At 49.6% G+C, this 26,960-nt stretch overlaps 1 protein-coding gene across 2 annotated transcripts in view; it reads left to right on the forward strand.

Annotated features, from left to right (window-relative positions):
• Nucleotides 1-529: 529 nt before the first annotated feature.
• Nucleotides 530-26,960, forward strand: part of CHST11 (carbohydrate sulfotransferase 11) — a gene marked incomplete at its 3' end in the record, with an annotated part of 240,621 nt that continues 214,190 nt past the window's right edge. The window contains exon 1 of one of the 2 annotated variants that reach the window (XM_080662898.1): nt 530-1,074. In XM_080662898.1, the coding sequence (XP_080519024.1) occupies nt 957-1,074 (118 nt within the window). In that variant the 5' untranslated portion in view covers nt 530-956. The remainder of the gene's footprint in view (nt 1,075-26,960) is intronic. The other variant, XM_080662899.1, reaches the window with a different exon arrangement.

Genomic DNA, 26,960 nt, shown 5'->3' on the forward strand with positions numbered 1-26,960 from the left:
AAAACAAAAACAAAAACAAAAAACCACCTGGTTCTGGGAGTCGGGAAAGGGTACTCGCTCCCTGGGGGGGCAGGGACAAGTTCCCGGCTACCTCCTCTGTCCTGGGATTTTAAATCATCGCATCCCATTAGACCCCTGCACGCTCCCTATGCCCCACCGGCTCCCGCCACTTCTCTGTACAAACGCCGGCACGAGTGGGTGGCAGCACCGAGGCGATTTTATGCGTATTTTTTTCCTCCGGGTTTTGTCATGGAAACGCTGACACAACCTCCAGACAGCGGCCCAGTCGGCCGGGGACTGAGGGCTTTTGGGACCCTGCGGGAGCGCGGCGCGCACTCCGCACTCCCCGGGAAACAGCTGGACGCGACCAAGTCCCGGGCAGGGGCGGGGGGACCCCGACGCTCCGCCCCTGCGCTCGGGGCCCTCCCTCCGCCCGGCTCTCCGCGGGCGCCCTCCCCTCGCCGGGGGTTGCGAGTTGCATTTGGTAAAACCCAGCCCCGGAATATATAGATCATTGGAGCGCAATGAAGTAGGGTTTGGAGAGGAGGGAGGGTGCCGGTCCGACAGCCACAGCGGCCAGCGCAGCGGCAGCGGCAGCGGCGGCAGCACCACCATCACCGCTCGCACCCGAGCCGCCCGGCCCGCGAGGAGGCAGCGGCGGCCGCCGGCGGGAGCGGAGGCGGCGGCGGTGGTGAGACGAGGAGGAGCAGGAGGATCCGAGCGCGCAGCCGGCGGGTCCACGCATCTTGGCACTTCCAGAGCAACTCCGGCGTCTTCCACACCCCAGCCCGGGGCTAGGGGCTCCGAGAGCGGCCGCAAAACCAGCCCGAGCCTCTTCTCGAGCCTTCCCAGCCCTGCCCTGCGCCTCCCGAGCTCCACTCCGCGCAGCGGGGTCCCCGCTCCTGCGCCCCGGGCGCGCCTCCCGGACACCCGGTCCCCGCAGGCAGGACAAAGCCATGAAGCCGGCGCTGCTGGAAGTGATGAGGATGAACAGAATTTGCCGGATGGTGCTGGCCACTTGCTTGGGATCCTTTATCCTGGTCATCTTCTATTTCCAAAGTATGTTGCACCCAGGTAGGGGGCGCGTTAGCGTGGTTTTGTTGGATATTTTCTTCTCTCTCGCGCTCTCGGCCGCTCCGCCTGGCTTCTGCCTCTTCCACCCTTACCTCCTCTCCCTCGGCCACCTCGCGGGCCCCTTGCTGCCCAGTTCGGCCGGGGTCACCGCGTCGGGATGGGGAAGCGGAGGGAAGATGTGCTCCCTCCTCGGCTTCCTCCCGGCTCCGGGCTGGAGGATGGGACCAGGAGGGGCGGTAGTTTTTTTTCTTTGTGTCTCCTGTCTGTCCGTCTGCGAGGTAGCTGGGAAAGGTAGAGGCTGTGGGAAGCTGCTGGGAAGCGGAGGTGTCGGTTTGAAGAAAACGAAACTTCCTCCCCATTCCGGCCGAAGTCGGAGGATGAAAGAGGCGCCGGGAGCCGGCCGCGCTACGCCCGGGCACTCTGCCCCTTCCTGGTGGGGGTGCCAGGGGCGAAGGGTGCCGGCTCGGGGGAGGTCGAGAGTCCCTGCCGCGAGCCCTGGAGCCCGGGGGTGGGCTCCACGTGTCCGGGCCTGGGCGCCGCGCCGAGCAGGTGTGGGGAGAGGTTGGGTGCCCGGCGCTGCCGCTCCGCAGGCAGGGGAAGGGGCCTCGCACTGGCTGTTTGCCCCCGGGGTCCGGATCCGCATTGACCTTGCGGCTGGTTCCGTTGGGCCTGCCCCAGCTGCCGTGCCCCCTGTCTACTGCCCGCTGCTTCCTGCCCCCTGCCCCCTGCCCCCTTACCCCTTACCCCCTACCCTCTACCCCCTCTACCAGCCTCGCGCACCCCAATCCCCACCCTGCGTCCGGGAACCCGGCGCTCCTGGGTCACACCTTGGCCACCGCAGTTTTGGAGGAAACTTCTGCTGGGACCTGGGCTGACCATCAGGTTGCATCCCCCCTTCCTGGGCTCCGAGCACCTGGAGGCCCAGGGCCGCGTGGAAATGAGTCCCCTCCTCCCAGATCCCGGGGGCTTAGGTGCTCTCACCTCTGAAATCTGGAGGGGGAGAGCCAAGGCTCCCCCTTCCGAAGGGCGCGAGCGCAAGTTTGGGACCTGGAAGGGTCGGGCGCCCTGGAGAGCGGCGGCCCGGGGTCCCCAGCTCGCCTCTGAAGCCCAACAGGTAGAAAGAACCTTCAGAGCAGGCTTCCGGGGTAACTGGTCTCCCCGCCCCACCAAGGGTGCCCCCGCTCCCAGTACTGACTCTGAAATCCATTTTTCACGCCTGTGAGTTGTCTTTCTCAGCATAGTCGCAGCAGGAATTTGCTTTTATAATTTTAAGGAGGAGGGAGCTGGAAACACGTTTCCTTCCAGGGAAACGGGATTGCTTTTTTTTGCTTTTTTCTTGTTGCCTCCGTCTTCTCCATTCTGCGTGTATCTAACACTTTCAGCAGACCCGGATTCACCTAGCCTGCGTTTGGGTCAATGGCAGAGGAATAAAGCTGTTCTTTCCATCACATAGGCAGGCTGCGGACTGCAAGGTTCCTTGACAGCGCGGGGACAGAATGGCCCCTGGCCCCGCAGGAGGAGCAGTTGTTAAGGCGGCCACGCTGCCAGGGACATGGTCTGACACCATCCCTGGTAACCTCAGGACATCTGAGCGAGCCAGCCTTGTAAAAGATGGCTTTTGTTTGCCGTTGGGTATTTTTAGTTTCCTGTCAGCAAAGGACAGCAGGGTTTGTCACCTCACCCAAACTGGTGGTTGTGAAACTTCTAAGGGAATTTAAAAATGGACCTCGCTTTTGCATCGCCCGCAGTCCGCCGGTGGTTGCAGGGGCAGGACCAGACAGACAGCGGCATCTTGGAGGCCAGGCCAGGCTCCACCCCGAGGGCTGGAGGACTGGGCGGTGTGCACATACACGGAGGCTCAAACAATTTAAACAAAGGATTGAATGCTCTGCTCTAGACTCTGGAGATGTGTTTAGGCCACTTAAAGTTTTGCCAGGACTGACAGGCCAGGTAATTCTCTGCAGAAATGCCTGGGACAGGGGGAAATGCCAACCTTGAGCAAGAATGCCCTTTAACTTCTCTGTACCTGTTAGCTGTCCAGTGACATAGTAATAATCCTGCTACCACTATCACCCCTGGTTTCCATACAGACCGGGCTTTTTCTTTTCCTGCGTGAGAATTAGGAAGTAACTTTCTAGCCAGAGATACCAGGAAGAAACTTCCAGCTTGTAATGGGCACTTGGCTAACATTTCCAGTTCTAGTGAAGAATCGGAAGCCGAATGGAAAGTGGCACCAGCCCTTGTCAGTCTGGGCCTTTGGGACCAGCGGGAGGATGCTCTCGAAGGCTCTCCTGGTCAAGGTCCTCTGTCCTTGACCCTCTGCTCTCAGCCTTTGCTTCCCTTCCTGGTTCCATTTCCTCCTAAGAAATGGCATTTGTTTGTTAGTCTCATCTGTATGAGTGTGCTGTCCTGATATTTTCTTCCCCAGTCCATAGCAAACACTACGTTCAGTACATCCTATGGAATGTAGAAAAGAACGGTGGCTAGCTCGACTAAAAAGTCTTCCTTATTTTGAATTACATTTGGTTCTACAAAAACTCCGTGTCAATGATGTATTGTTACATGGGACATACATATATGCTTTGAAATCCATATGAAACATTTTCTTTCTTCTCCATTTTTAAAAAACTGCTCTGTTGATGACAGCGGATGCTAAATCTTTGACCTACCGCTTTGATTTTCTTTGAAAGTCAGCTGATCTTTGCTTCCCTGAAGGATTTAGGGCAATGATAACAGACCCTTTCCCCTGGCGCTTCCGCTTTAGTCTCTCCAGATCACCGTGCAAGAGGCAGAAGGCACAGCGTGGCACAGATTGTGTTGCTAAAAATTTGGAGCCCTCTGCCAGGAGTTCCGAGTACCTGTATCTGAGATAGAAAAATAGTATTCTGAGTGACATGGATTCATTGGTGTCTGGAGAATACCTGGAGCCTTTGAGGTGGGAGAGAAAGAGTAAAAGGAGATACTCGGTGATGGTGGGGTGTCTCTTACTCTGAATTTGATCTGGGTTCCATCGTCTTTCATAAACTTGAGTAATTTGTACACTTGAGTGTTTGAGCTTTAATTTGGTTGGAAGGGTCAGCAGAAGTGGTCCTTGTCAGTAGGGTAGTTTTCTCTAGATCTCTGACGCTCAGAGTCAACGGTCTTTGTTAAGAATATCTTTTCGGGCAGAGCCCAGGTTTTAGACCCCATTCCAATCCTGATGTCAACACATAGTAGGTTCTCAATAAAACATGTGCTGGATGAATGCATGAAGTGGCTAAACTCTAGAAGACTGGCTTCTCCGGTGTCCAGGGATGCGTGTCAAGCCTTGCCAAGCAGGCCTGGTCCGTCAGGCTGGCTCTATCCGGTGTGAACGCATCCCTGCCTTTCTGGTCTCTAAGGGAGCTGCGTGGTGCCAGGCAGAGCTGAGGGCGCCCAGGCTGCCTGCGTACCCCGTGCCCAGCTCCTTGCATCTTCCATTTGTGTTCCTCCCAAGGTCTGTGCTTTTGTGTGAAGGCCCCTGTTCATAGCCACCTGCAGAGGAGAAAGCCCTTTGCCTCGATCCCTTCCTCTCATTGCAACCCTTCTTCCCTTTTGCAACATGTTTACTTTCACTGTGGCCTGGGATTGCTTTGGCTGAATGTATTGAAAGGCTATACTCTTTATTTAAAGACTTCTTGAGTTACCCCTTTGTAGTTTCGCTTGATGAGATTTCAAACACTTTTGCATTGCAACTTTAATCTACTTATAAACAATATGTGCTCATTTTAGAAAACTTAGGAAGTACAGAAGAGAAACAATCCTTCCTTATTCCAGCACCCATGGGCAACTGGTACTTTTTTCTATATATTATGATATATATATATATTTTTTTTAATTTAAAAAATAGTTGCCAACACATCATGCATTTTGTACCCCGTTGGATACAAATACACACATTATGGTGACTATTAAGTTTAAAGACCGAAAGTTTAACCACAGCCTTTTCAATCTATAGACTTGCACGTACCGCTACCCTCCCCCCACTTCCATTGCAAGATAGCAGTCTAATATTCTTTTTCTTTTACTATACACATTTAATTTTAAATTAAAGAACCTTATTCATGAAATGAGTCTTGGAGTTGCAGGGGCTGTTCTTATGTTCTCTATCTACGACTTCCTTTGAAAAGGTCTAACCAAGGACTGTTATGAACACTGAAACAGCGTTAAATAACTGACGGATGAGCCGTTTCCAGTGTGGGGTGGCCCCTTGGCAGTTTAAGTGTTTGCGCCTCAATGGGGCGTGTTCACAGCTGCATTCAGATAAGACAGATGCACTTGGGCAATTTCCTGAGACAGCTCTAGCCATTGCTGAGGAGTTCTCTCTCATTGCCTCTGGAGATAAAAGTGGTGATCAGGCCCCGGAGAAAGGGTGGTTGGGGGGTTTCTTGGGGGCATGGGTCCAGGGAAGCCATCCTCAGCCGAGGCCGCTTCTGTTTATGTTTATCTGGTTGAAACATCGTTTTGTTTAGTACCAGCTCTATTAGCACAGCCTTTTAGAAACAGGAAATCAAAGGCACCACCCTTTCCCTTTTTAAATCCAGCAAAAGGACGAACCTCTTACTCTGGGGAGGGTAATGAAAAGGGCTCCCTTGAAAGTCACAGCCGGCAGGCCGCTGGTAAGGTCAGATTCTGAGAATAGACGGGAAGTTGTTATGCTGACTCATTTTCTCTTTGTAGTTTTTCCTCAGTTGAATTGTTGAGACCTCATCTTTATCACAGGGGAAGCAAGAGGCAGATCTTCCGATGAGATTATTGGATGGGATTATTGGATAATCTGATCTGTCCATCAAAAATTCCTGGAATTTGTAATTTGACTCATTTTAGATCAAGTTCTCTCCATCTCTCTGTCTCTCTCTTCTGCTTGGTGCCAGATACTGTTCTAGGCACTGGGGATACAGCACATACTTTCATTTCTGTCCTCAAGGAACTTTCATTCTAGTGGGGTAGCCAGACTCGAAGCAAATGCAGAAATAAAAATGTGTGGCCTGTCAGACGTGTGAAGAGAGAGAAACGAAGCAGAGAAGATGGGCGAGGGGGGTGAGAGGCAGGGATTGCAATTCCAAAGAGGTGATTAGGGAATGCCACTGATCAGATGATATTGGAGACCTGAAGGAGGCGAAGAAGCGGCCAGCTGTCTGTCCCAGGAGGAATGTCCCGGACAGAGAGCAGCACGGTGTGTGTGTGTGTGTGTTGGCGGCGGGGGCGGGGGGGGGGGGGCAGGGGAAGGGGGTGTCCCTCAGGTGGGAACATGCAGGGCCCGCAGCACTGAGGGAGGGAGCAGCCACAGGTTATGAGCTGGGAAGAGACTGTGTGGGCCTTGGCCTTGGTCTTGGCCTTGACTGAGTTTGGGACGGGAAGCTCTGGTGGGGTTAGAGCAGGGACACTGGCAGGAGGGGCATGGGACAGGGGTGGAAGCTGCTTGCACTTTTTTTTTTTTTTTTTTACAAATACATGTTTTTATTGATTTCAAAGAGGAAGAGAGAGAGAGAAACATCAATGATGAGAGAGAATCATTGATCGGCTGCTTCCTGCACACCCCCCACTGGGGATTCAGCCCGAAACCCAGGCATGTGCCCTTGACCTGAATCGAAACTGGGACCCTTCAGTCCGCAGGCCGTTGCTCTATCCACTAGTGCCAGTGGTCGGCAAACTCCTTAGTCAACAGAGCCAAATATCAACAGTACAACGATTGAAATTTCTTTTGAGAGCCAAAATTTTTAAACTTAAACTTCTTCTAACGCCACTTCTTCAAAATAGACTCGCCCAGGCCGTGGTATTTTGTGGAAGAGCCACACTCAAGGGGCCAAAGAGCCTCATGTGGCTCCTTGCTGAACCAGCCAGGACAGCCGCTTGTACCTTTGAGCTGAGTGCACTTGATGAAGTGGTCGCCACGTAAATCCCAACCCCGCCCCGTGTTAGACAGCCCTCTGCTCCCGCTGGAAAGCAGTCATGTGCAAATCAGGAAAAGAGACTTGAGACAATGTTCCACCGAGCGGGATCTGGGAAATGGCATTCATCACTAATGAAAAGGCAGAGATGGAATGCACTGGTGATTTGGGAGCGGAAGACCCGGGTCCTAGCGTGGGGGTCCCCCACTTCCGAACCCCGTGAATTTCTGTAAGACACTCGTTTTCTCGTGTTCGGGCCCGTGAGACCTGGCCGTGCTGTCACTGGTGGCGTCTCAGCACGGCTGTCCTCTGGTGGGCAGGTGTTTCTCTTTCAGGGGAATGCAGAGCGGCACCTGTGTGAGTCCTGACGCCCTTCCCATAATTGTGGGAAGGTGGGGGGAGGCATTCCCTGGAGAGCAAGACCGCGGGCTCCGACCCAGGAAGGACCGGGTAGGCCATGGCCCCTTGCTTCCTCTCCGCTTGGCCCCACCTTTGCCCTCTGCAGGCCAGGCCAGGCCCTTATGAAGGCTTTTCTGCTCAGCCTGACCAGGAAATCGGCACCTGTTTTCAGAGCCTCAGAGTCTCTCTGAGGAGCTGATGAGGTTGGGAAGAGACTGGGAAGGGAGGGGAAGTTCTTTAACTTGGGGCTTGAGCCTGGAAGTCCAAATGGAGGTCGACAGGGACATTTCTTGGGGAAAGGATCGCAGGGTGGATTTTAGGTCCTTTCCTGCCGCTGCCCCTGAGCTCTCCTTGCCCTTTAGAAATGTGTTGTGGTTGTTTGTTTTCTTGTGCTTTTTCCTTTCGGATTCAGCAGCGGGGGAGGTTCTGCCTCTGAGCTGGGCCCAGAGGTGTTTCAGAGGCATTTAGAGAGTAAATCCAGTCATGCGCGGTCGAGCCCGTGAGGACGGATGTGTTCTGAGTATGCTCTGAGAAATGCTCTGAGAAATGTGTCTTCAGGCCGTTTCATCCTGTGCGAACCTCACAGAGGGCACTCACACAAACCTGGGTGGGACAGCATACTCAACACAGGCTGTATGGTCTACAGTAGTCTAGCCCAGTGGTCGGCAAACTCATTAGTCAGCAGAGCCAAATACCAACAGTACAACGATTGAAATTACTTTTGAGAGCCACATTTTTTAAACTTAAACTTCTTCTAACGCCACTGCTTCAAAATAGACTCGCCCAGGCCGTGGTATTTTGTGGAAGAGCCACACTCAAGGGGCCAAAGAGCCGCATGTGGCTTGCGAGCCGCAGTTTGCCGACCACGGGTCTAGCCTATTGCTCCTAGCCTACAAGCCTGTATAGCCTGTTCCTGTACTGAATACTGTGGGCAACTGCGACATAATGGTAAGTATTTGTGTATGTAAACACATGTAAACATAGAAAAGGTGCGGTAAAAATAAGGTTATAAAAGAGAAAGATGCTTCACCTGTGCAGGGCACCTACCACGAATGGAGCTTGCAGGACTGGCAGTTGCTCCGGCTGAGTCAGTGAGTGAGTGGTGAGTGCATGCACAGGGCCGAAGGCACTCCTGCGCACTGCTGCAGACTTCATAGTGTACCCACTTCAGGCCACACTGAATTTATAAAGCAACGCAAGATGAAAGCAAGAAAACGTACAGTCCAGAGACACAGTGTAAACGAGATATATGAAGCTGCTGCTGGTGTAGAACAGCATGCTGTTTTATAGCAAAACTTTGTTTTATAAGTAGAAAGAGCACACTCTAGAATAATAATAATAATAATAATAATAATAATAATAATAAAAAAGTATAGTACAATATATAAACCAGTAACATAGTGGTTTAATATCAAGTATGTATTGTACATCATTGCACGTGCTATACTTGGATATACAGACAGGGGTATAAGGCATTGTGCTACAGGGTTACAATACTGTCATGTCACTGGGCCGGAGGAATTTTTCAGCTCCATTATAATCTTACTAGAGGCCCGATGCACGAAATTCGTGCAAGAGTAGGCCTCCCCCCTCCCCCCCCCCCACTACCGGCACCGGCTTCCCTCTGGCACCCGGGACCCGGGCTTCCCTCGCAGCCCTGGCTTCGTTCGGAAGATCGTCTGGAAGGATACCTGGTCTAATTAGCATATTGCGCTTTTATTATTATAGATGGGACCGCAGTCGTGTAAGTGGTCCATCCTTGAGTGTAAGTGGTTCTCAGAGACACCTCTTCGCGCCTGTCCCCACCTCACCAATATGCACAGAGCTTGGCTGGCCTCTCACATCCAGACTGCTGCTTGTGTGGTTGATCCCACTCGTCCCCAGACCTCTTTGCTCCTGGTCTGCTTGGAGTCAGTCAGGACTCAGGGCAGGAATAGGAAGCAGTCTAGGCATTTAAAGCAGGAAAGTATTTCATGCAGAGACTCTGGTGCTTATAGAATTGGTGGGAGGGTCTGGAGGCGCAGAATCTCGCTGGGCCTTCAGGAATGAGTTGCAGTTAATCGTAGTATATGTAATAATTTAGAAACCCACATGTATTGGTATGGCTGCTTAAAACTGGTCCAACAGGGGTTCTGCTACCTTCGAGACTGCCCCCTGGAACTTCCGAGTTCAAGAACAAATTGATGACACATCAGAAATCCTCATGTCAGAATTGGGACATTTACCCACTGCAGCTGCCTGTGGATACCCAGAAAACGGGAGAGCGGACCCTGTTAAGCTGTAGCCAAAAACCCTCATGTCCCCATCACCACCTTTGCCAGCAGCAAACAACCCAGAAGGCAGGGAGCTGGCCTCTCGCTCATGCTTTCTGGATCTTGAGTGAGTGCTTCTGTTTTGGGGAACCATATTCACATCCAAAAACTGGCTTCAAGGCAGCCTGGGAAATACGGCTTTTACATGACCAACCTCTCCGGTATGGGAAGGCCTTACCCGTATAGGAGCGGGTGGAATGGGTGATGAAACATCCGCAGTTCTCACCACACCCTGTTGGTGAAACGTACTGGAGCGGTCATCCTCAGCATACTTTGTTTCTAGATATTTATGCATATTTGCTACCAGGAGCTAAGTGTCTAGGATAAGGGTATTTCTAACTTTCTAACAGTAAGTGATTGCAAATCCACACATTTATTCTCATCTGGATAGTTCTGTTGGCTGACTCCGTGTCAGCTCTGATGCTATCATCCCTTCTTACCTTGCCATGTGGCACACGATGCTTTGGGGAGAGTGGAACGTCACTTTCTTGTGTGCGTGTGAGTATTATTTCCCAACCCTGGTTTCCTGGCTGGGATCTCCTTAAATCCCCATTCCATTTTGTGAGGATTACTTTAGGTGGAAGTAGATAATGTAGCCTGTAAGCCTATTTATGATTCAGTTGTAAATGGGGATCCATTGAAATGTGCTCAGAGCAGTGGGATTATTGAGGCGGCCACTAGAGTGCCTTTAAGTGTGGCCTTCCAGCTCCTTTTTCACAAGTTTCATAAATGGCTTGTAACTTGATATGGTGGGTTAGGTGGGAGTGTTTGTATCAATTCGTATTTAACATTAATTCCTTTTAAAAAAATATTTTTATTGATTTCAGAGAGGAAGGGAGAGGGAGAGAGGGAGAGAAACATCAGTGAGATAGAGAGAGAATCATTGATCAGCTGCCTCCTGCATGCCCCCAACTGGGGATCGAGCCTGCAACCCGGGTACGTGCCCTTGACCAGAATCGAACCTGGGACCCTTCAGTCCACAGGTCGACCCTCTTATCTGCTGAGCCAAACTGGCTAGAGCAACATTAATTTCTCTTTAAAAAATATATGTTTATTGATTTCAGAGAGAAAGGGAGAGGAAGAGAGATATATAAACATCAATGATGAGAGAGAATCATTGATCATCTGCCTCCTGCACAACCCCCACTGGGGATTGAGCCCGCAACCCAGGCATGTGCCCTGACTGGGAATGGAACCGTGAGCATAGGTCAACACTCAACCACTGAGCCACACCGACTGGGCTCACTTCCTGTTTTTAACATGAGTTCGTTTTTTTTTTTTAACAGTAAATACAATGGAAGGCCTGGTGTCTTCTTCCTAGGCGCCTTGGTGGCGGGGAGCATGTCCACTCGACTTTGGAACCCCAGATCTAGACCTGTCATGAATGGAATTGGTGATTGTCAGACCCGTCATAGTCAACTTTGAGCGAAAGTCCGGTATTAACCGGGGCTGGTGCTAGCCCTGGGGAGTCCGAGTTGGCTTTAGATAAATAGTATGGGGAGGAGCGAGTTCAGTTCTAACTCAGGTGCCTGTGGATAGAGATAAGGAAACCCAGTAATGTAAGTGTTTAAGTCCTTATCAATCTCTGGCTTGAGTGATTATCTTAAAAGCTCTGGGAAAGAACAAAACACACCACAAAGGCAACTCCAGTGAAAGAGGCGGGCGGCTGGGCTTCGGTTAGATGCTGTTAACTTCAAAGGATCCCAAAGAAGGACAACACAAAGGCCCCTCGAAGGCCGTGTTGTAATGGAACACTTTGCCCTTCTTAATGGTTGACGTATTTTACCTTTAATATCATCGCATACGTGGCCACTCGCCATAGTGAGAAGAGCCCAGAATTTGCAGTCCAGAGACCCGCTTTCTGCACCCCCATATCCATTCAACATCGCTCACGATATTTCCGTTGAATGCTTCCTACGAGGTAGGCTGTGCTGTAGGTGCTAATGACACAGCGGGGACCAAAAGAGACCAAAATCTGTGTCCTCATGGTACATGCAACTGGCGGAGACACAATAAACAAATGCATGTTTAAAATACAGAGTATGCCGGATGGTGACACGTGCTTCGGAGAAAAAATAAAGCAAGAAGGAGGCTGTGCAATGTAAGCAGCGAGGGCGGCAATTTTAAACAGGGTGGTGAGGGAAGGCTCCCGGTGGCAGTGGCTTTAAAGATCCAGGAGATGAGACTGTATAGGGGATGAGCTGGTGAAATAACACAGGTATTACTTCCTGAAGGTTGACATGGGTCAGGTGTTTAGTGTATATTATTCCTCACAGGCGTCTTATAAAGCACACACTGTTCTTATCACCGTTTTATACGGGAGAAACGGAGGCATAGAAAATGTCACTTGTCTGAAGTCCCACGGGAGAGGAATTGATGCAACTGGAATTAAACCATGGGTCTGACTTAAGGCCTGTTCTGGATGTCTGGTGGGGGCTGTCCATTGGGGGTTACCCCACCCCCACATTTGGAAATGCGTGGGGATGCTCTTGACCGTCTCAAGGATTGAAGGCATCAGTTCAGTGGGGAGGGCCCCGGATGATAGACATCCTGCAAAGGGTGGGATCTTTCTGCCCATCCAGGAATCATCCGCCCAAGTGCCAACATGTTCCTCCTTGAGAAATAACCTCCAGCAGCATCTGGCACGGTACCTGTTTACGCCCCAGGACTTGGGCAAGTGCCTGGCACATTGTAGGGTCTTAATAATTGATTGACGGAGTGAAAGTCACCGACTCAGAGATTTGGTCCCTTCATTTGCCAGGCGACGGTAGTAAGATTACCTCTCTGACGTGGCGGTGAGGACTGAATGAGAAAAGTGAGAAAATCGGTGTGAAAGTGCATGGAAAAGGTGCAGAAACAGCGTATGTACTGTTCTTACAACAAGTGCACCGTGGAGCCTCCTTCTCAGAGGTTAATCTTCATGTGTACAAAGTGCTGTTTTATTTTGTCCTATTGGAAACACGGCAAGTGCTTATCCTTCTCCTGCGTGTGCCCCACGCGGTAAGGGTTACTACGGGTCGCTTCTGGACTCCTGCGAATGTCTTCTTTCAGAGCGTACCACCCTCTGCTGAGCTGGCGCGCCTCCCGGCCCAGGCCGGGCTTCGCTCTGCCTTGTGCAGCGTTTTGCGAAAGCAGAGTTTATTTGGTGAAAAGTCAGCCTTGTGGTTTCATGCCAAATGCAAAGGCCATAGCTCCCCGCCCCCAATTATACACGTAATTACCCCTCAGGTTCCCATTAGCTTGAGAAAGTGACACTTGAAAAATAAAACAACATGGGGTGCCCATTTCTGAAGCTGAGCTCCGAGGAGGAGGAAAAGTCCGTTCGGGAAAATAGCCGTGTAGCAGCCGCCCTTACAGAGCAGTGGTGCGAGGCTGAGGGTGGCTCATGGCACAGGACAGCACATTCGGGCCTGTTGTATGCAGAGGGGGATTCTACCCATAAAGTCATCTTGCCCAGGGGCCAGTCACGTCCACTCTTTGTAAAAAATATACACTGAGTGGCCAGATTATTACGATCTCTGAACGCATAATAATCTGGCCACTCTGTGTGTGTGTGTGTGTGTGTGTGTGTGTGTGTGTGTGTATACACATATATACTAGAGGCCCGGTGCACGAAATTCGTGCACAGGGGTGTGTGTGTGTGTGTGTGTGTGTGTGTGTGTCCCTCAGCCAAGCCTGCACCCTCTCCAATCTGGGACCCGTCGAGGGATGTCCAACTGCCCGTGTAGGCCCAATCTCACCTACCCGGGCAGTCGGACATTCCTCTCACAATCCTAGGACTGCTGGCTCCCAACTGCTCGCCTGCCTGCCTTCCTGATTGCCCCTAACAGCTTCTGCCTGCCAGCCTGATCACCCCCTAACCACTCCCTGCCAGCCTGACTGATGCCTAACTGCTCCCCTGCCAGCCTGTTTGCCCCCAACTTCCTTCCTCTGCCATCCTGGTCACCCCTAACTGCCCTCCCCTGCAGGCTTGATCACCCCCAACTGCCCTCCCTTTTGTAGGCCTGGTCCCCCCCCAACTGCCCTCCCCTGCTGGCCATCTTGTGGCAGTCATCTTGTGTCCACATGGGGGCAACCATCTTTGACCACATGGGGGCAGCCATCTTGTGTGTTGGAGTGATGGTCAATTTGCATATTACTCTTTTATTAGATAGGTTATTTCACACTTTTAATTGATGCACAGACTTCAACATTTATATGACAGTTATATTTAAGGCACAAATATGGGTTATAAGGGACAATCCAAAGTTATCGACAACTTTATTTCCAATAGACATGGTGCTACCAGATCTTCGTTTGTATTTGGGATATCCATCAATATTTCCAATGGTCGCATTTTGAAATTCTTTTGGGTATCCCTTTGAACATTTTCCATTTTCCATACATGGACTATTTGGATTTTGTATTCCACATGGTCCATGTACCATATTTGATTTTACAATTTGAAAAAGTCGAGGATACTGGTCTTCATCTGGAATTTCTGCCTTAACTATATGGTCAATGTCATCTTCCATTCGTAATTTGGACTCACTATCTAATATCAATAATATGTGAGCGTGAGGCAGTCCATGTTTCTGAAATTCAATGACATGAATTTTAGCTATTACTTTGCCAAATAAATGGAACTTACATATATCATTTAAAAGAACATTCAGCTTAATATGAAAAACTCTGGCTACCAAGTCAGGTCTGTTTTCAACTTTTTGCCAGCGTTGTAAATTGTTTGTAATATCTGCCCATTTGGGGTTGCATGTCATGGTTATGAATAAATCGGGCTTGCCATACTTCGTTACAATTGCCATAGCATCCTGATATCGCTGCTGCATATTTCTGGGACTACCCTCGAAAGATGTTGGAAGTATTATCATTTTACCAATCGGCACATTGTCACTTTCAGATCTAGATTTGAGATAATCCATCAAACCACTGTATTTTTCAACTCTCAACTTAGATTGGTTTGCTTTAATGAAATTTATCCGATTGGCCTCCATTTTTTAATATGAATCCATAATAAACTGTTGAGTTAACTTTCCTGCATTTAAAATAGGATTGAACGTGTCCTTCACAGAAAGATGAAATCCATAATACTGCATTTGTGTGATTCATGTCCTTACGTTTTGTCTAGTATTATTGTTGAGTACACTGTCGTCTCTGAGTCTTAATGCAATATCTGTTCCCCAGCCTTTTTCACCGTGTGGAGAAAGAATAGGATATGTCATTGCATCTAATGTAGGAAACAGGATACTGATTTGTTTCATTTTAGTGGCATTCGGATTATTGGGATCTGGTTTACAGTGAATGAGCAAGTCCCTTTCAAAAGGAGGTTCTCCATCTTCATTTCTGAATATGACAGCAACCTCAGTTACACGGGGAGAATTATATCTCCCTGGGTCACTGTTACGATCCTATTTAATCGCCATAGTTACTTCCGTGGGAGCTATACCTTTTGCTGCTGCTTCGGATTGGGCTTCCTTTTCTACCTCATGTCGCATCTTGTACGATTTTGTTAATTCATTTATTTCATGCATGAGGTTGTTGATGTTGATCCTGAGTCGTTCTGAGCAGCCCTGGTTTTCTGGCATTGCTAATCTTTTACTTGTCGCTTCGGCCGTATCTGACATATAGAGTTGAGCAAACTTCTGAGAAACAACATCCGAAGGATGTGAAGTTCCAGTGCGGTGATAAACTTGTCCGTGTATTCTAAAACAGTGTGGCCCATACCCTGATGGCGATGCAATATTTGTACTCATGGAAGCAAAAGCAAAAGAACTATTTATGGAATGAATATTTTCCATGAAATTTTTACTGTCAGAATCTTCGTTTGTCATTAATCTTTTTAAATATGCTGGGTATTCTGGAAAATGTATATCGTTTGGACAGACTTTACCTTTGCTACAACATGGAGTAGATTTTCCATCAGATGGTTTTTCATCGGAGATTTTTAGTGATAGGCAAAATTGACATCTAACAGTCATTCCACCACAACTATGTTCGAGAATTGCATCCTCATGCACTCCATTTTCGATGAGAAGGCAGTTCCTACCAGTATTGGTAGTACTTGTTGATGACTGTTCTTTGGACATATTCTGTCGACACTGCCGCCTTCTTTCAAGTTCAGAGGCACGTTGATCTTTAGACGTTTTCTGTCGATGACGCCGGCTTCTTTCAGCTTCCGAGCGACGTTTTCCCAATAGCTGCTCTTCAGACACATTCTGTCGCAGGTGCCGCCTTCTCTCAAGATCAGAAGCACGTTGGTCTTCAGACATTTTCTGTTGATAATGCCAGCTTCTTTCAGCTGCAGAGTTACCTTGTATCAATAGTAGATGTTTAGACATTAGTCCCACCTCCCTGCTGTCAGGTGAATGAGAGTCCTGGCTGTCAGGTGGCAGGGAGCTGTCTGACCAACGGCCAATCCTCTAGGGGTGGGACTTCCTCCTCCCTGCTGTCAGATGGCTGTCAGGCCACTGAGAGCTGTCTGACCAATGGCTGATTCTGGCTGATTCTGTGGGGGTGGGACTTCCTCCTCCCTGCTGTCAGAGTCTGGGCCAGCACAAACTGGGACACAGCATCAAGTCCCCCTGCGCCAGAAGACCCAGAGTCAACTCCCCGCCCACTCGCGTGTCCCCTGGACACAACATCCAGCCTCATGGAGGGGCTGACAGGCCCAGACATGCCAGAGGCTGGGGAGCAGTGAGGCTGGATCTGCCACTGGAGTGGGCGGATCCCGCCCGTCCACTTGGTCCCCACGACCCCTGACCCGGCCCATAGGCCTAAACACTGCAGCCTCGCTGCTCAGCCCCAGACACTCCAGAGGCCGCAGAGCAGCCAGGCTTTATCCGCTACCTGAGTGGGCACATCCCACACGACCCCGGGCAGGACACCCCAGGTGCCTCCCAGCTGGACACCCCGGGCTGCCTCCACTGGTGGCGGGGATCGGTGTGTGGGGGCCTGGCCACTTCCCAGCCGCACACCCCGGGCTGCCTCCACTGGTGGCGGGGATCGGTGCGTGGGGCCCTGGCCGCCTCCCAGCCACACACCCCGGGCTGCCTCCGCTGGCAGCGGGGATCGGTGCATGGGGGCGCGATTGCCTCCCAGCTGGACTGGGGGACTCTGGCAGGGCTGAGAGCACTGCGTGCCGCCATCTTGTGGCTATGGGCGCCGCCATTTTTGTAGCAGAGTGATGGTTAATTTGCATGTTACTCTTTTATTAGATAGGATATATCTATATCTATATCTATATCTATATCTATATCTATATCTATATCTATCTCTATCTATCATCTATCTATCTATCTATCTATCTATCTATCTATCTATCTATCTATCTATCTATCTATATTAGAGGCCCGGTGCATGAATTTATGCATGGGTGGGGTCCGGCCAGCCTGGCCAGGGGGAGGGGACATGGGTGGTTGGCCGGCCTGCCAGCTGGTTGAACTCCTGGTCGAGGAGACAATTTGCATATTAGCCTTTTATTATATAGCATATACACTGAGTGGCCAGATTATTATGCGTTCAGAGATCATCATAATCTGGCCACTCAGTGTATATTTTTATTGATTTTAGAGAGGAAGGGAGAGAGAGAGATTGATAGAAACATTAATGATGAGAGAGAATCATCGATCAGTTGCCTCCTGCATGCCCCCGACTGGGGATCCAGCCTGCAACTGAGGCACGTGCCCTTGGCCGGAATTGAACTGGGTACCCTTCATTCTGCAGGCCAATGCTCTAGCCACTGAGCCAAACCGGGTAGGGCCCCCATTCTTAACTGCACGCTCGGCGCAGCTTCCTCTGGTGCAGGGATATCCAACCTTCCTCATCTCATGGCACACATAAGCTAATGACTGAAATTCTGCGGCACACCAAAAAAGGTGTTCTATTTTTTTGCCAATCAGACAAAGGAAAAAAAGGTATAATTTAGATTCATTCACACTGGACGGCTATTGTTGTGTTGGCCGTTGTCGTTTTTTTATTTGACAACATAAAGGAGAAGAGGTCAGTGCCCCTGCCTAAATGGTCAGGCATTGCATGTTTTAAACAGTCTTGAGGCACACACACCTGTTCACAATCGCTGCTCTGGGGAATGGCAGAGGCCCATTTCTGCCCATTGTCATCAGAGCAGGTACTGAAACGGAGTTAAAAGACTGTAATGCTGATGTGGGTGAGGCCCAGGGTTCTTCAACCTGAGGCTGTGGGCATAGTCGATGGTCTTCCCTGCTCTGCCCCTCGCCCCTCAGAGCCAGTCCCTGCTGAACTTGGTACTTCACCGAGGGAGAGGGGTCTGTCAGTGCTTAGGGTTTTTTACACGTTGAAAAGGTCTCTTTCTTCTTGGGCACTTGACCCTCCAGTGAACTTTCTGCCTCAACTCATTATGGGTTTATAACAGTGGTTCTCAATTGGGAACCATTTTGCTCCCTTCTCTCCCTACCTGCAGGGGGCATTTGGCAAGGACTGGAGACAGTTTGGTTGTTACCCTTGGGGAAGGGAGTCCCATTGGCATCTACTGGGCAGAGGCCCCGGATACGGCTCACCATCCCACAATGCACAGGACAGCCCTCCCTCCCCTCAGTAAGAATAATCCCGGGCAGAATACCAATAGGGAACCCTCGTTTAGGTACAATATTTTTGTGATGCGTCACTAAAAATAACACTAACAGTGCTCACTTCTTGGGAATTGCTGTCCTTGAATCATAACATTTAATCTTCACCACAACCTTGTCAGGTGAGCATTACCAGTCCCATTGCACAGACGAGGAAACTGAGGCTAGAGAGGTCAAGGAGCTTGCCTAAGGTCCCAGAACTGGAAAGCTGGAACAGGATCCTGGCTCAGGTCTGACGGACACAAAGGCTACACTCTATACCTCACCAGTATACCCCATGTGCATGTTCTTGGTCTCAGCTAATTAGGTCAAGAGGCAATTATTTTACAAGAGCCTTAACCTTGCCGCAGGCTCTACGTGGGACATTCAGTGATAGCCCCTTCTCTCCTTACCCTGCACTCTATCCTGGGTGAGCTCATCCCCAGAGGGCCAGTGCTATCACCTGTATTCAGATGACACTCATTCTTCTCTTCAACTTGGATGTGTCTTAAGATCAAATGTTACATCTGTGTGAAACCTTCACCCCCTCTTAGACAGACGGAGGGGATGGATGTCTTCCTCAGCGTCCCGTGGTACTTGGTGTGTGCACACTTCCGTTATTACACACTCTGGCATGCTGGCTCATTAAGGGCAGGCCATGACTTGCTTGCCCCAGTGTCCCAACATCGGGAGTAGAGCCTGGTGCATAGTAGTTGCCTTTTTGGGGGTGCTGCAGCAAAACCACAGGCGAGGTGGCTTATGCACAACAGTTTTCCCCTCACAGTTCTGGAGGCTGGAAGTCTGAGATCAGAGTACCGGCACAGTGGGTGAGAGCTCTCTTCTGGGACACAGAGTTTTGTTGTATCTCTGGAGTCTCTTTTATAAGGTCACTAATCCCATTCCTGGGGGCCCCACCATCATGACCCAAAGACCCTACCTCTTCATATTATTGCCTTAGACATCAGGTTTTCTTATTTTTGAAATAGTTACTAGCGATAAATTTTATTTTATAGTAGGACTAGAGGCCCGATGCACGAAATTCGTGCAAGAGGCTTGGCCCTTGCAGCCGTGGCTTCATCTGGAAGGTCGTTCGGCTGTCCGGTCTAATTAGCATATTATGCTTTTATTATTATAGATTGCTTGGAAAATTTCACTGTATGTTCTTTTTATTTATTTAAAAATTAAACAACATTTTCCCCAATTACAGTTGACATACACTATCATATTAGTTTCAGGTATACAACATAGTGATTAGCCATTTATATACCTTATGAAGTGAGCACCCCACTAGTACCCATCTGACAACATGCGTAGTTATTACAATATTATTGACTATATTCCCAATGGATGAGTTTGGGTGGAGACGCAAACGTTCAGACCATAGCAGTAGCCACTCAGTGACTATTTGTTGAACGAACCACTGCACTGCTGGTGATTGGCGGCCAAGCAGGAAGGCCCGTGGACTGGGATGGCCCTTAGGGAATTCTCAGCCACGTTCCTCGCCGCTTTGATTTTCAGTTTGATGCTACAGTGAGTTAGCTGCTATGGGAGAGCGCAAAGGACAAATCATCACAAATCTAACACCACGGCTAGAGGTAGACACAGCCAGAAACCAAACAACGAGCAAGATGTGGTGCTTCTGTGCTGTCCCCCGAGAGTGACAGGGTGTCCCAGGAAGGGTCCTGCTCACTCAGCTCGGAGGGAGGGTCTGCAGCAAGACTCCTCCGGGCCAGCCCTGTCCAATCGAAATGTTCTGTCAGCTACATGTGCAACTATGTTTCCTAGTAGCCACAGTGAAAAAAGGAAAGAAACAGGTGAAATTAATGTCTAAAATGTTTCCATTTTCACAGGCAATCAGCATTAAAAAACTATTGAGATATTTCACAATTTTTTGTACCTAAGTCCTCCGAAGTCCAGTGTGTACTGTATATTTATAACACACCTCAGTGCAGACTAGTGCTCAGTGGCCACCTCTGGCTAATGGCTATCTGCCGTATTGGGTACTGCATCTCTGAAGTACTAGAGAACTTTTTATGCATTGGATTGCAGTTTTATGCTTGCCTTTTTTTTTTTTTTTTTTGCCCCTACCCCTTTATTTAAGGGCAGGTTTTCATTCCTGGCTTTAAGCTACACCCTTTGGGAAGACTGTTGACCCTCTTAGACTTCGGTGTTCAATCAGAGAGATTAGCTGTGGAGTCCTACCGGTCTAGCTAAGGTATTTCAGGCCCCTAAGGTAGATACCTTCAAAGCCTTCTGGTTAATCAGTCGCCAGCCCCGAGGCAGTGAAACTCAGAGGGGTTCAGGAAATGGCTTCAATTAGGCTTAAAATGGTCTCACACAAATGTTGGCCTGTCAAGACCAGCCCAGGGAACATCCATTCCGTCGGGTGGACAGAAGCACCTGTGATGAACTGTCTTATGGGCCAAATGTGATCGGGGCTACACAGAGAGACAGATTGCTGGGGGAGGGGAGGGGGAGATTGAATGAGAGTGGGGTGCTGAGGAGGACTTCCTGGGAGAGGTGATGTTGCACTGGGCCCTGGGGGAGGAGGAGAGATTTGCTAGGGGGAAATGGGAGAAGGGGAGGACAGACATTCCAGGTGAGGGCACCCGCCTGAGCAGGGTGAGATGGGAGGGAGAGTGGGCTCAGGGCGGGCACGTGGTTGGCAGTGGACCTGGAGGCCCCTGTAAGCTCTGGAGTTTGAGTGTTTTTATTCTTGGGGCCAGAGAGCTGTAGGTCTGCTGTTTTACAGGTGATGAAACTAAACTCGGTTTAATGAAACGTTGGTTTCACTGGAAGGTCAGATGTTTTCTTTTTTTTTTTTTTAATATATTTTATTGATATTTTACAGAGAGGAAGGGAGAGGGATAGAGAGCTAGAAACATCGATGAGAGAGAAACATCGATCAGCTGCCTCCTGCACACCCCCTACTGGGGATGTGCCCGCAACCAAGGTACATGCCCTTGACCGGAATCGAACCCAGGACCCTTCAGTCCGCAGGCCGACGCTCTATCCACTGAGCCAAACCGGTTTCGGCAAGGTCAGACATTTTCAACTCACTTTCTCAAAATGAACTCTGGTCATTTTGAAATAGTTGCTATTGTTATCATTTGATGGGAGATAAGCTTCTTCATGAATGTCTAATGTGCCGAGTAAGAAATAGCTCAAAAGCACTCCAGTGGGATTTGAAACTCCACTGTTTGCATTGCTTGTGCCCAAATGGTAGGCTGAGTTTCAGTGTCTCGGTGGCTCAGGGTGCCCTGGGTCACCTGCTGAGTCCCGAGCGGCCGTGGCAGGAGCAGGGGAAAATGTGTCCATAGATACTGGGAGAATTTCTCACTTCGGTGTGAGCTCATGGGCGGCCTGGGGTCAGGGTGCGGCTGGGGACTGGCCCAAAGTCACCCACTTCTCCCTGGGAGCCCCCCGAAGACACCCACCCTGTGCGTTGTGTGTGGGATCCGATCTCGTCGTCCGTCTGAAAGGTGCTGCCCTGTCATCTTTGTACCAAAAGGCCACCTCCTTTGAGGGCCCCAATCCCGGGCTGCGGGAGGGAGGGTGGGTGAATTGTGGCGCTCACACATGACATAAAAACGCATCTCTGGCCCTAGCCAGTTTGGCTCAGTGGATAGAGCATCGGCCTGTGGACAGAAGTGTTCCAGGTTCGATTCCGGTCAAGGGGATGTGCCTTGGTTGCAGGCTCCTCCCTGGTCCGGGCCCTGGTCAGGGCATATGCAGGAGGCAACCAATGGATGTGTTTCTCTCACATCAATATTTCCCTCTGTCTTTCCTCTATCCTCTACTCTCTCTGAAAATCAACAGAAAAATATCCTTGGGTGAGGATTTAATAAAAGAAAAGAAAAAAGGCGTCTCTGGCTTTCAGATAATTCCTGGGGGGCATCGTGCTTGTACAAAACGGAGGCCCCCCTTCATTCCTCTGCTAGCCTGTGCTGCCTGGCAGCTGTTGATAAATATCCCAGGGCTGGTTTCCTCATAGGGCATCTCACCAGCTTTGATCCCCCTCCTATCCTTTTTCCCCATTAAAACAAAAACACACAGGGAGAATTCTCCCCGAGGCTTCATTAAAAACAAAAAGTAATATAATGTCATTATAGATGTGCAGCGTTTTTCAAGGGAGCGTGTGGCCATACAAACTCCAGAGGGTCCTGGATTTACACTTGTAAACTTGTAAGGATTTAGGGATTAGGGGTTGGAAGGTCTCATTAAGGCAGTAATTGTTATTGGACGTCTTTACACAAGTATTGGAATGGAGGTCCTTTTGAAAATGGAAGCATTGGATAGGGGATCCTCTAAGACCTCGGGGTTTATTGTAGAGCTTTCTGTGCAGTTTTGCTCTTTAAAAATGGAAGTGCCGGTTCGAAATCAGAAACTGAGCAGGCAGTCTTTTAGTCACTTGTTATGCAGCAGCTTTTGTTGGGAGAGCGTGAGCCATCAGATGAAAGACAATTATGCGCTTAAAAATAGGAACTAGTCACAGCGGCCCTGCTCCTGTTGGGCGAATCCCTTTAATTCAGGCGGGGAGTGGCTCGGGACTGGGGAGAGAATTCTTTTGAGGTTTCCACAGGCTTTGTTCCCTGCATCTGTAAAAGCAAATTGAGATCTAAAAAAAACAAATACAGATCTGAGAGCAAGTGCCTTCTTGAAAATGGAATTCCAGTGGACGTGAGGATGTTGTCATTGGAGGGTCGCAGGACATTCCTCCTTTATTGTCGTAGGAAATCAACGAGCGATGGATTAAGAGCAACGAGCTCGGAGCCCAGAAGCCTTCGCTGTGTCGCCAAGTGTTTGATTCTTTTACAAAACACGGTGACCCGGATAGGAAGAGGCGGTGCAGGGATAGCAAAGGCGCTGGGGTGGAGGACAGGAGACTTGTGTTCTGGTCCTGGTTCTTCTACTCGGTTCTGGGAACCTTCTCACGTGTCACTAACAAATGTCCACGTTGCTCCTTCACGCCAAAGCAGGTCATTTCTGGTCCAGGAGGGTTTCAGGAAGCCCACCCTTATCAGAGTGCCTCCCAGCCTCGCTGTTGTCTGTTTTGGGTTTCTGAGTAAAAATGTGCTAAAAGCACGTGTTTCAAGGCCAAAGCCATCAACAACTTGGCAGTTGACTGCTCACTGTTTCTAAGATTATTTCCCCCAAGCAGATCTCCTTCTGTTAACAGTTCTCCAAATTGACACACACTTACAGTTAAGGGTAAAGCATCATTAACGTGAAGAATTTCTGCTAATACAGTAGGAACAGACATCGACCCACCCCTCCATCCATCACTGAAACCTTTATTGACCAAACCTTTATCTGACTCGAGAGACATATCGAAAGGCGACTTAGTTCCTGCATTTGGATAACTTGCAATTTAGCGAGTGGTGACAGACCCATCGTGGTGAGCTGCTGCGCTTTGGGATAATGGCTGTGGGCAGCTGGAAAAAAGAGGGCGTAATTAGTTTAGGGGAGGTCAGGGAGCTTCACCGAGGAAGGACATTTGAGCAGGACCCCGGCCATTCATTCAGTGACTCAGCAAGCCTACCGTGTGGGCCAGGACCGGTCCAAATGCTACGGAAACAGCAGGGAACAAAACAGACGATGATTCCTGTTTCGGTGGATCTGACATGCGTGGCAGCCAGTTTACCAAGCGGCAAGGTTGGCCAGGCTACCGCTGGCTCCTTCTCCACCATTATATCTCCCCTCGTCCCCCCGTCCCCCATGCGATGTCAGAGTAAAGCAATGTTCACATGTGTATTTATTTATATTTCTGATTACAGAGTTAACCCAGGTGTAGCATAGAGAATTTTGAAGAAAGGAACCTACTTCTAAAAATGTCACCCCGGACCCCTGCCACCCGGGAAGAATCTCTGTTAACCTCAGTTTGTTTATCTATGAATGTATATACATATTTACAAAGGTGCAGTCGCTGTGCATGTATTACCGTGTGTCTTGCTTTTGCCACCTAGTGCTGCATCATGGGTATTTTTTCATGTCATCCAATTTTCTCTGAAGACACCACAACCTTCCATCGTATAGAAGTCATAATAGTCCCTCATGTGGTCATTCTCTTTTGTTGAACAATTTTGAAAAAGACTTTTTCCTTTTTAAAACATTACCATGATGCACCGTTTTGTACATTAATCTTTGCCTGAGTTTCTTTACGTTTCTTTGAAATAAATTTTCAGAGGGAGAATGCACGGGCTGCAGACTGTTGAGGGCGTATGAGAGGCATGGCCACATTGTTCTCTGGAAGGTTGTATCCGTTTATGTTCCAACCAGCGGGGTATATAAATGTGTGATTGAGCCAGCCTGATGTAGCTGTGGTCTGGATGCCTAAGAGCCTACCTCACTCTCAGCCTGCATCGGGCCTACTTGGTTTTTGGTTCACACTGGGTTACAGACAATGTCCCCAGCGCCTGCCCTATCACAGACTTGCCATGAAATACGTGTTTGTTAAGTACGTGTTTGTATGTCCGAATGAATGAGCGAAGGAGAACGGGGCAGTTTCAGTGGGAAGAAAATAGAATTTCTGTCCTTGTCCCAAAGCCACCTTATCAAGGGACTTTCAGGGGAAGGGAAGCCCATCTACAGACAAGTGCTTGTCTGGAAGCCACCTCCACCAGCTCAGCGCATGTCCAAGGCCTGCAGATAGACCATCCTCAGGGCTGAAGTTCAAAGCAAAGATATGTCTTGAGTGCTTTCTCTCTGGGTACCATTTAGTCTTCTCAGCAGCCTGACCCGGGAGGCACTCTCTTCATCCTCATGTGTAGGTGGGACTCAGAAGTTTTGTAATTCATTTAAGATAACACAGAGCTGTGGTCTACATGTTTGTGTCTCCTCCCCCAACCCCCGCCCCCCAATTCATATGCTGGAATCGCCAGTGGGATGGTATTAGGAGGTAGGAACTTGGGAGGTGCTTAGCTCATGAGACTAGACCCTCATGAACAGGATGAGAGACAGCCATCTGTGAACCGGGAAGAGGGCCCTCACCGGACCATGTTGGCACCCTCATCTTGGACTCTAGCCTTCAGAACTGAGAGAAATCAGTTTCTGTGTTGTTGTTTTTTTAAGCCACCCAGTCTGTGGTGTTTTGTTATAGCAGCCAGAACAGACTAAGACACACTGCTGGTAAGCAGTAGAGCTGGGATTCCCAAGTCTGTCGGACTTCAGATGCTTTACTAAGATCTTACCTCTGAGTGCAGATCACGGGGTAGAGTCTGTGTGAAATTCTCCTTCTGTGATTGAGAGGGAAAATGTGTAGTGGGATGAGCCCTGAGCTGGAGTAGCAGGATGATCCATGAGCTGGAAGGCAAATGGACAATTGCTAACAGGGCCTGAGAATAGCTCTAGGAGGCATTGTGCACCCAGTGGTCCTCGGCAGGTGTGGGGAAGGGATTCGGATGCGAGGGAGTTCATATAGTGACAAGGACTAAGATACTGTGGCACCGATTCTTTCCCCCCCCCCCCCATTTATCGATAGAGAGAGAGTGAGAGAGCGGGGGGGGGGGGGGGCGTGGGAGAGAAAGAAAGGTGAGGAAGAGAGAGAACATTGATTCTTTATTCCACTTATTTATGCTTTCATTGGTTGCTTCTTATATGTGTCCTGACTGGGGATCAAACCCGAAACCTTGGCATATCAGGATGATGCTCTAACCAACTGAGCTACCGGGCCAGGGCCGTGGCATCGATCCTTCCATGCGTCCTACCACTTTCAGAAGGGTGGTGGTTAGCAGTGCCCCGAGAATGAAACCTCTCCGGGAAACTGCTTCTCGATGAAGCTCTCAGGTTCCCCTAAACAGGAAGCGGGGGTGAGAAAAGCAAAACAAAACCCAGCCCATGACTGTGTTTTTTCTTTTGCAAAAGTGAAAGATAGTTACACACACACACACACACACACACACACACACACACACACAAATACAAATACACACACGTACACACGCGTGTGTGCCCAGCAGATGGGGCTTCTGTGTGACATCTCTGTTGCCGGGGCCTCCAGAGGGGACGCCTGGATATATTTCATCATTCTCTCTTCTTGAACATTTTACAAGATTTTCTCTTTAAAAAATGCCATGATAAACATTCTTACACAGCAATCTTTGAGATTTATGTCATTGCTTTGAAGCAGTCATGGAAAATCATTTTTCTTGATATCAGAGTGAGACTGGCTGCCCACCACTCTAGCGGCAGCACCCAGGGGTGGCTTGGGGGAAACTTTAGGTCCCCCCAATTTCCACCAACCCACACTAACCCACCCCAAAGACACACTTAGGAGAAATGCAGTGTCTTTTATGCAAATGCAGTGCCTAGCGCCTCTGTCCTACCTGGTGGTCTCTCCCATAAGCCTTTTTGTATCAGAGTTTTAGAATTGTCACTGTCCCTCTCCTCATATTCTCTCTCTCTCTTTTGAAAATCCTCTCCCAGGTATATTTTCCCATCGATTTTTAGGAAGAGTGGAAGAGAGAGGGAAACACAGAGAGAAGCACATCCATTGGTTGCCTCTTGCATGAGCCCTGATCAGGGCCCAGGCGCTGGGGACATTGCCTGCCACCAAGTACATGCCCTTGACTGGAATCGAACCGGGGGGACCCTTTGGTCCACAGGCTGACACTCTGTCCACTGAGCCAAACTGGCCAGGGCCTCATATTCTCTTTTATGCATACCCCGACTCCCATCCACTTAGCACT

This window comes from Plecotus auritus (genome assembly GCF_963455305.1).
Source record: "Plecotus auritus genome assembly, chromosome: 3".
In the NCBI taxonomy this organism is placed as follows: Eukaryota; Metazoa; Chordata; class Mammalia; order Chiroptera; family Vespertilionidae; genus Plecotus; species Plecotus auritus.